The 10,993-nt window shown below is 36.9% G+C and overlaps 1 protein-coding gene across 6 annotated transcripts in view; it reads right to left on the reverse strand.

Moving 5' to 3' along the window:
• Positions 1-10,559, reverse strand: part of LOC124157298 (ADP-ribosylation factor 6) — a 36,224-nt gene extending 25,665 nt beyond the window's left edge. Inside the window, exons 1-4 of one of the 6 annotated variants that reach the window (XM_046531898.1) lie at positions 10,455-10,559; positions 7,772-7,875; positions 6,902-7,005; positions 5,166-5,364 (exon numbers count right to left, since the gene is read on the reverse strand). In XM_046531898.1, the coding sequence (XP_046387854.1) occupies positions 5,166-5,364; positions 6,902-7,005; positions 7,772-7,853 (385 nt within the window). In that variant the 5' untranslated portion in view covers positions 7,854-7,875; positions 10,455-10,559. Of the gene's footprint in view, positions 1-5,165; positions 5,365-6,901; positions 7,006-7,771; positions 7,876-7,978; positions 8,435-8,900; positions 8,924-9,324; positions 9,436-9,576; positions 10,174-10,241; positions 10,423-10,454 lie in introns of those variants that run through there. The other 5 variants (XM_046531901.1, XM_046531899.1, XM_046531902.1 and 2 more) reach the window with 5 other exon arrangements.
• Positions 10,560-10,993: the final 434 nt, after the last annotated feature.

Below are 10,993 nucleotides of genomic sequence, written 5' to 3' on the forward strand. Positions count from 1 at the left end.
TTATCGAAGCAGAGGATCAAGCACTATCTTAACACGAAGAGCACTAAACATGTTCGGTGAAAGCGGTGTCAATACGAGGAGATTAAATGCATCTAACTATTAATCATCATCACGATTCGAATTAGGTTGGGAGTCACAAGAGACTCGGAGGCTATGCGCTAGGTTTAGATTGCTTGAGCAATTGAGAACTGATTTATTTAAAAGCGACACGGAGATCATCACATAAGAACCACGTTACATTTCCAAAACCAACAGAAACGATAAAGTAAGAGAGATATTTTGCCGAACGGATAGGTACGGGAATTCGTTGTTTCCCCCGCACGAAAAAGAACTTTAATAAATGTTGCGAATTACGCAAGAGCATTTTCTTTTTATGAGTAAACGGCTGGTGTCCTAACACCCCCGCCATACGCCCAGTGAGGAGGCTTTCGAGGTTGTATATAGGTTTAGATTCGAAAGTAATGAGTAAAAGCTTCACTCGTCACATCAGTGCAGCCTATCCCTATCTCTCAAAGCGCACTGTTTCCACGGCCACGAGAGAGACGCCGTATCTCAAACGGTTTCCTTCACTGCAGAAATAAAGATTATTTGCACGTTGTACAAATACTAGAGACTTATCGTCATCTCAGGAAAAAGCTGTCAATGATAAAAACGATTACTACAACATAAACATCACGATACTAGTCAACGCAATCGCCCTAAATCTTCTATCACAAAGATCAAGCGAAGAGGACAGCTCGTAATAAGGAATGCGGCGGGGTGCAAGAGATTCAAGCGACCCTTCGCTGAGGAGGCATGTCCTACTTGATTTCACCGGGGCAAGGTTGCGAGAGGAAGGCAGAAGACCTTCTAGCAGGGGACCCGGGACGGGCCGGCTCCAGCCGGGCGTGACTGAAACCACCCGCAAAGCCCAAGGCAGGTGACGCTGTCGTCGTCATGCGTCAAGACAAGTGGTAAACACAGTGAGCTCGCATTGGAGAGTAGAGACAGCCACATGATGAGGAAGCTAAGGCAGGAATATAATCACTGGATCTCCGATGACGGCTTAAAGATGATAAAAAGAATTCTGATCTGCAAGCTTCATTCCAACTTTCCATTTTTAATTTGCTGACTATTCTACGATTTCTGATACGATATTTTTTTTTAATTTTCCTGACATTACAGCATCACAAAGTAGTTTTGCCTGGGAATTTAATGGAAAAATGCAACAATGGCTGTAATGAATAAAGTCAAGAACGGCGGTGATGGGGGATCCAGTTGGTGTGGAGGCTAGTGCTTTGGCTTCACACCCTGTGAGCCCAGGTTCCAATGCTGGCGGTGGAAGAGAATTTTCAGAGACTGCCTTCTGCCTGCTTTAGTGCTGCATGGGGAGCACTTCAAGCACAACAATACATCCGTCAGATGGGACATTACCCTTTGGTCTCTTATGTTAAAGAAGGCAAAAGCCTATATTGGGTTTCTCTCCACCCTTCCTTGCGGGACAAATACCTAAACTGGCAGTCGCCTCCTCCAAATACCATACAGTTATTCACATTCAATACATAGATAATTCAAACCTAAATAACAGCCTGCACTAAAGTGAGTGACTGGTGAATTTTAGATTCTATTTGTTAATTAATTTCTCAATTTTCGAATTCAATGCAGTTTCGGGGAAGCTCTTAGTGGGGGATGGGTCAGACCTAGGCGATTGGCAAAATGTTAGCTGTAAACCTACCTTAATCTTTAATGCCTCCATTTTTTCAACAACTATGATTTTTCTACATCAATTATTTTCCCACAGACATATTTTTCAAACTGATTAGAATTATTATGATCACTTGTCATTATGAGAGGTTGATTCAGAGTGGTTAGCAATACAATCCCATCTTGGTTCTTTGAAATTTTTCATTTTGATGACTCCGTATGAAAGCTCATCTTGTCACTGGAATGAAAAATTTACAACTAACCTAGCCTATCAGAATAATTTCTATCAATTTTAAACGACTCCATTGCACTATGACTTCCCACATTTCACAGTGAAATTCTCTGACAATCCAAGCCTTCTGGAAGTGTATGCTCCCTCAAAAGAAACCTTCCCTTTCAAAGTTTTTACACCCAAAATCTTTAATCATTTTCCCAACTCCCATACTATAAACTTCTGTTCCCTAAAAAAACAGGAAAGAGCCACTCTCAACTAGCTGTCACAATAGCACTCATAAAAGCCTTTATAAAATCATACGTACAGTGAAACCTCGATATAACGACACCCCACGGTGCACTAATAAACACTCGCTATAGCGAATTGTCGCTTTACCGGAGGTGGAGCAAATAATAGCCAATATACCTGTTGCGAACAGATATACAGGAACAGGAGTGGTGCGGCGACAGATAAACATCTATCCGATAAACTTAAGCATAAATCCAGACGAAAGGCGATTTTTTTTGCATCACTAAATTTCCTTACTCAAATAACGACTAACTATTCAAACAATTTATAAGTGCCGCACTGAATAAAAATCATGCAAAGCATTGATTCGTCAATCATTATATTTATCGAACGACAGTTTACCACATAAATTTGAGACTGAGCACTCCATTAACTTCATTTCTAACAGATCGCTAGCAATTACAGAGGTTAAGGAGTCTTCATGAAAGTCTTCCGGTGGTAAAACCCTCACTATGGCGAGAGCCAACACCGTAAGGGTCTCGTAAAAACGAATTCTTTAACACGCTTATTATAGGGTCAATTGACGGTGCATCGGCTATCTCTCGTAATAGCGGGTGTGTCGCTATAGCCCGTACTCGCTTTAACGAGGTTCCACTGTAGCTAGCTAGCTTTTATATGCTACACATAACTTAGAAAACTAAATTTGGGGCTAGAAAATCTGGTGTGGCATAGTGGTTAATACGTTGAAGCAGTAATATGAAACAACAGAAACATTGAAGAAAGAAGAAGAAACTTTAGTCTCCTTCAGTGGGCATATATTCCAAAACAATCATTTACTTAACACAGCAATAAAATGATTGCAATATGCATTGATAATAAAGGGTTTCACACTGTAAAGTCTCGCTTGACTTAGAAACAACAAATAAAAGAGACAACAGGAAAGTATAACATGAAACATAACTCCTTCCAAAGACAAGATCCAGCATTAAAGAACATTCAAATATATCTTTTTATGAAATAACATAAATTAGCACCAGAGACAATTCTAATAGCACCAAAATAGGCACCAACAAATTAATAAAAAATCGAATAGATGATTTATTGAAGTAGCGCTCCATCTTCAAGGTTAGTCCCACCAATAAGATAGTAAGATGTCCGATAACAGATTATAAATTGTAAAATTATAAGCCTTCAGAAAGAGTTGCGCGAGGTGCTCAAAGTGCTTAATGTGAGATGCTTTACTATTAGCAGAGGCAGTCGTATACTTTCAGAAGAGTCTGTTCCTGAAAATGTGTACCTAAGCTACAAAGTTATGAGACAAGTTTGGAATAAAATTCTCAAGAAGTAGAACTTACATTTGGCTCATCTAATTCCCCATGCACAATATTTCCATAAGACAGTATGAGCCCAGGTCCAAACACTTGGGTAAACTCACATCTATAAATGGGCTGTAATTCTGGCACAGAGAAATGCATTTGCCAAGAGATAATGGGTATACGCTTTGATATTTAAGTGTAAAAGTTATGTTACTCAAGTTTATTTTTGTTGGACTCTACCATCTCATTTTTACTTTTATTACTCAATAAAAGTGGTTGAAACCATGGATGTAAATGATTTGTGATTTACCCAAAATAAACAGTTTCAAAAATGCTCACTTGCTGTTTAAATTTTGCATAAAACAAAGGAAAATATGTCAATTACAAATGCACGCAACCCTTATGGAACAAAAGTAAATAACAGCCTATAATCCAGTCATAATTAAATTCAAGGCACAAATGTATCCCAAGAGAAAAGGAAACAAATATGACTGATTTCATGCTACAATTCTCATGATTCGAAGTTTATGAAAAAGGAAAAATACAAGAGAGGTTCCCGCCAAGAAGCAGTATACATGTGCTACTCCTTACAATAGTGCAATTTCCACGAGATGTTCTTCAAAGAGTGCAGGGTAAACCTCCTCATTTTTAAATCCTTGGTTACGCTACTAACCAAATCAACCGTATCATAGCACCCACTGACTCAGATTTTGACTGAATGTGGTGCATTTTATCCCTTCAACAAGGTTTGAAAAAATCCTGAATACTTGTTGAATAACCACAGACATGAGCTAAATTAAAAACGCAATGTAGAGAAACAAGTATGGATCATCATCTTAAAGACACTACATTTTCAACAAACACTACACTCTAAGCATCACAATTTCATTTTTTTAAACCTTAAATGCAATTTCAGGGTAGTTCTATTCACTAAAACACAACTCATTAGATACTCTGAAAAACCCTAAAATTCTTAAGGCAGATGAATATGGCAAATACTTACAAAAACTTTCACAGCTCTACAAATGATAATATCTAATTCATCAGTAAGTATAACTATGGTCGATAAATGCATATTTGCAAAAGCGTACAATGAAAATTATCACAGACTTGTTTTATGCCTCCACAGGGATGGATATGGGGGAAAATGGAGTCGCTTGGATGACAAAACAAACGTAGATGTGTGAGCTATGAAATTCCCTCAGTTGAGGGGAGTGTCAAAGGGCACTTCAAAAGAAGATTTAAAAAAAACAAATAGTACAATACAAATTTTGAGACTAAGTAATGAAGACAAAACCATTCACCATGTGCAACTTTGGCATAGTGACAATTTAAACGTTTTTGCCAGATCCATTCCCCAAGTAAATATGTCCTTGCCTCTTTCCAGGAAAAATGTTTCCCACTTAAGCATTAAATCTTTGCCTATGCTGTCCTTGAGCATACAAACAAGATAACACAATATGCTATAAGAATTTTTTGAATATCAAAATGGTAAATAGATCACAATTTTAAGCTGTTCCTAAGCTTAAGGTTTACAAACCATTTAAGCCTTGTTCGAACATCTTTATTACAACTCAATAACCTTAGAGAGTATCATTTTCAATTATTCTACCATTCTGTCACATCATCGAGTCTCTTCCTTTTGTAATATAACCATTTCAGTACATAAAATAGTGCTGCAAGTCAGGAAAGTGAACACTTACCATCAGGAAGGTCTTGTTTGTTTGCAAATATAAGAATTATAGCATCACGCATTTCCCTGTCGTTGATGATGCGATGCAATTCTTGACGGGCCTCATCTATTCGATCCCGGTCAGCACAGTCAACTACGAAAATGAGACCTTGCGTTCCTGTATAGTAATGCCTCCAAAGTGGACGGATCTTATCTTGACCTCCAACATCCTAAAAGTTGAGAGAAAGATCAACAATTAATACAGAAAAAAGCTATCATAATAGTGGGTAATTCATAATTACCAGCTAATTAAATATAATCAAAGACAACTAATGTCAAATCTGTTTCTGTAAAACTGGGAAAAATTAGAACCCACAATTTGCTAACATAAAATCAACCGACTCACAACACCCAAATACAGCAAATGGTGCCAGTGAATTCAACCTTTTCACAAGTTAGTGATATGCAAATACAATTAATTCAAATAATGTCAAATACTATTCCTGCTTTTCGTATTTGTCCACATTTTTAACACCTGATACATACAGATTTAATGTCCAGTCAAATATTCTCATTAGCATATACTTAAAGAGTTAACTCCAAGAATTGAGAGAGTTAACTCTTAGCTATAAGCTAATTTAAATTTATTTAGACCAGTTTTGTATGGAATATCACTTCTACACCATTTTCTCCTACTAAGAGTTACCAGAATTAATGAATACACAAACATTCTCAGAAACTTTGCCCGTTGCATACATTTTGGTGTTTGGCTTTCATAAATTCATATGATTTACTTCAGGCAATCATGAAATGCAATAGACCCCAAACCTTGAAACGCATGCTTTTGCAGCAAGAGTCATTTGTATCAGAGGCTTTCGGCAGCAGCTGCATATTATGCTTTCTCAAGTGAGCTTATGCAGCCACTGCATGGCCGATCATCAGGCAATGAGACAAAATGTAATAAGCAGCTTATCCCAAAAGCCTCAGATACACACCCTAAAGCTATTCTTAAAGTCATCAAGTGATCTTTTATTTCTTCCACACCCCAGAAATGCGTAAAGCTTGGCCTTCTCACGAAAAATTTGTATCAAAATTTCATTCCATTAAACTTCCTACATGGCAGCCATTCTTAATACAAATGTAAGTTACAACAACCAAGATCAATCAACAATGTACCACCAACAAAATTCTGACTTCCTCAGTAACTGTTATGAAATTTAATAAATTTTGAAAATTTATCTCACTTTCAAAATTTATCAACATCTAAGTAACAGGGAAAAAATAATACCTCAAGTAATTTAAATGAAGTAGATAATAACATCTGATAACATCATAAAGCACCAGTAGGCCAAATGAATACCAGAGACACATACCACATCATGCTTGGCACAATTAATTATGTACCATGGAATCTACAGCACGACATAAATGCAGTAATAACAGATCCTTCTCATCAAATTGCACATTGATTCGAAGTCATTTGAAATTTATACAATAATAATACCAATCAATTAAAATTCTGAAATTATTTTCAGGGTAGAAAATGTGGAAGGCAATAATAATTTGAAATGGTCCCACTTTAATTTGCTTGACTGAAAGTATGCATTCTGTCCTTGACTAAGACATGGACAGAAAGTGTAGTTTTAGTCAGGTATGTGTAGCAGGTGATTTAATTAACGTTTGCAAATTTAACAAGAATAAACTTCAAAAGTAAAAATATTAAATGAGTTGCAGAATTAAATGTCATAGAGAGAAATGCTTACTCACCCAAACATTAAATTTGACATTTTTGTAAGTGACAGTTTCAACATTGAATCCAACTGTTGGTATTGTCGTTACAGACTGCCCAAGTTTTAATTTGTATAATATTGCTGAAAACTGTTAAGGTGCTAATACATAATTTAACAATCACATCAATTTACCAAGAAATACCATTAGCCATTATCAGAGATATGCCTCTATATATTTGCTAATTTCTTGATGAAACAGCTTTCACACAAGAGTATCACAATAAATAATTTAAGCAATCGGTGTCATTTGATGGTTTATTGGTTCCTCTTTCAAGCTTTAAATTTTTGACAAAAGAATATTTCATTATAATCAACAGTAAACCCACATTGCAGTCATTAAGATTTATCAGAGCGAATATAAGAACTTATTACGATACTTAGTGTCATTACTCAACCAGATAAGTTAAATAATAAACATTATATAAAATTAACCATGTAAGGCCTTAAAAATTTGCATCAACAGTTGTAGTTAATTTGAGGTGTTGAGTATTAGACAATTCATATTAAAAAGTTGAACTTTCACCGTGGTGTCACGTTACTCTATGCCCATAAACAACTTCAAAGTGCTATGCAAGCCAGCGCTATGCGTGCCATAATAATGTCAATATTTCAATGATGCGCAAACATGCAAAAGATCCCAAAATTCTTTAAAACCACAATTTACGAATATAAACATTAAGACCATTTTGAGTAACCAGCACCGTGAGAGGTTACTTGAATTAGGAGCTAAACTGACACGATGTATTCCAATCAGAATGATTAATTGACGATACAACTATAAGGAATTTTTCCATGTATCTTCGAACTAAAATAAATAATTAATTCAAGAGACTGCTGAAAAGGATACTAGTTTTTCCAGCTGCATCTAATCCGAGCATTAGTATTCTCATCTCCTTGTTGCCAAAGATTTTGGAGAGCAACTTCCCCATCTCTCAACTTCCCTTTCAACACCTAGAACAAAAGAGTATATATACTTTGTAAGTTTCATATATCAAAATTGTTTAATTTAACATACAAACTCAAATTTCAAATATCACAATGGAAAATAAATTACATTAATGGTTGCTGTATTTGAATAATAAATTGAACTATTAATCCATTTGTTGCAGCTAAACTTTATTCTGCTTTCTCTTGCTGAGGCAAGTGAAATTTCATGAAACATAGCAGCATTACACCACCTGAGTAAGATGCTGTAATTTGAATTAGCATTACTGGCTGACATGTTAATAAAAGTGTGTACTTCAAAGGCTGGTACTGATTTAAGGTTCCCTGGTCTATGAGAAATTTAAGTACATATTCAGGAACAACCAATTTTAATGTGCTAGATAGCATAGACATTAATCACCACTAAGAAGCAGAAATGTTACAATGAAAACAATACTTCAGATGATACTATTTGGTCAGCAAGTTATTATAAGATAAACTACTCTGGCAGACCTAGAACTAATTGAAGGTTGGAACACCATCCATCAATCCTGTCAGAGCATTCGAATATTTAATTTGGATAAACAAATACACACTGAAAATGCACTTCAAGCAGTTTTCAATGAATAATATTAAGCAATCGTCATGAATATCAGACAGTTTTTATGAGGAAGGTCATAAAGGAGAAAACACAAGCCACCAAATGCCGACTTTTTAATTTGTGTAGGGCTTGAAATCCTCATCACTTGGAAGATGTAACTTACTTCAAAACAAAGACATACATAAAGGTCATAAAGTAGATCACAGATAATGTAAACCAAACTTGAGGGCAGCGAGCATTGAGGGCAACGAATCATCTGCTTTACGAGGGAGCTATTTATAATGTCCCTGCCAATTTGCGTTCGAATTGAACAACCAAGGCCACATCCTGAATCTATCACACGGTCGCAGGGCTGCCGGCATTTACAACACTGGTCGCCGTTGTACAGTATGAATAAGTAAATACTTGAAATATGCAAACCGAATGAAAAGAAGACCACTAGTAATCGTACCAAGGCACATTAATAACCTAATAATGAAGCCACACGACCTGTCGGTGGTACTTATCTGATATCTAGTGTCATCCGCATAGCTGGCTTATAAAGAGATAAAACGCGCTCTGATAAACGGCAAATGACAGCTTTTCGTAGAAACGAGAAGTAGATTTTTTCTACACCACGTTACATGCGTCAACGAATTTCATCGCAAAAGGCTTACTTTCCCCACATCAACTTCCCATCAACTTGAGGTTTTCCGTAAGGATTCCTAAGAATGGCTAACAAAACTCGCCGCGGGTTACACCCACCACGTATGCTTAAACTTTGATTTCTAACAAAACCACGGCAAAACGAGACACACAGGCCGACATAGATATATTCAAGATTAGGAAAAATACAAAACAAGATATGACCATGCTGCCATTAACATATTCGTTACCATTGACACAAATATATATACGCTCCAATTTAAGGCGAGGAAAAAGCAATTCCCCGTGATCATGAGCCACCGACAAGTATGGGTTCCAGCATCCTGCTTCAATAGTTTACTCCGGAGTGAGAGATTTAGCCAGAATTACGAGTGGGCGGATGGAAGGGTGGGGAGACGGGATGGGCCAAGAGGGCGTGGGCTGAATACGTGAATCCTTCAGAATATCGGCATGGTTGTTACATTAGTGAAGCACCTACTTACGACAGTAAGAGACACGCTGAAAGGTACACACTCGCCACCACTAATGATCACAAAAAAAACAAAAGTAGCTTTCAAATTCCTTTCATTAGAATCCCATGACAGTGTTTCCTAGTTAGGGACACCTTCATTGTCCTGCCAAGTATTCCTATAATAATAATCACAACACAGGTATGCAGACAGAGCCAGTTCTTAGTAGCCTTGAGTCACTTCTCGCGAATAGTCATCCACGTTTGCAGAAACTTTCATCGGCTATTTCTCGTGCGATATAGCATGATCCCAGACTGCGGGCGTAGAGGATGCAGAAGTCACTGTTTCATGAAACTAACAAAATTTACCACCATTTATTTCGTTCTTCACATTCATCATAGGCAGTGCACAACCGATGTTAATAAGGTCGACAGTATAGCATGAGAAAATAACATCAACGAACGTATTGCACCAAAATCTAACTGACAACACTTATATCAACTTAGCAGCACATTAATGATGAAAGAAGTATCACTCCAACAGCGCTTTAGGGAAAAAATGAGTCATAATACAAATATCGCCACTACTACAGCGATGGAAAACGGAAAACACCGGTTATGATGACAATGAGTAAACACTGATACAAGACTCATAAAGGCATAACCGCATACTTGCGAAATTCCAATGCAAACACTGACCGTTTCTTAAGCCGATAAAATCACTAAAGTGTCTTGAAGTTCAAAACTTATTGCTAAAAAAGGGTCAACTTTAACATCATGGCGGTCACTATAAATCAAACTAAATCAATGACTGCAGACCACTTCTGGCAGGAGACCACATCTTTTGGAGGTTGAAGGTAATTCAAAAGCATTGTGAAGGCGAATGAAACTAATTGTAAAAGTTAAACATACCTTTCAACATTTACAGAATGTAATCTTAACGGGAGCAACATAGGCACATCACGATTCGTCAACCCTTAACAACATTACTGCCCCCAACGGACAAAATTCAAAACACGCTGGGGGATTTCTCATGAAGAATACAAATTCAAAACATACTGACCGACACTGGTCCCCCATGCGGAAGCTCTGGGAACTCATACTAATAAGTGTAAGCAGGCGACATCTATAAGGCATTTCATTACATTTCAGTAGTGTAAAAAAAGGATGAATACAAACGAAGAGCGGGAAAAAGCCATTTAAGAAAAGGCATTCATTTACAGTTTGCTCCTTTTATGGCACTTTTATTGGATTAATGACTTTAAACGTGTATCAGTGACTTAGTTCCCAATCCAAACACACCTTGATGGCATATTTAAAAATGACGTACTTTATAAAGTTGGCTGTTCACTGAAATGATATGACGCTTTAATATTCATTCAATCTGAGTTCGAGTTACATGATAAGTTATAGCGTAAAATTTACTTTCGACAGCACATATCAGAATTGAA

Source organism: Ischnura elegans, chromosome 4, assembly GCF_921293095.1.
Source record: "Ischnura elegans chromosome 4, ioIscEleg1.1, whole genome shotgun sequence".
Lineage (NCBI taxonomy): Eukaryota > Metazoa > Arthropoda > Insecta > Odonata > Coenagrionidae > Ischnura > Ischnura elegans.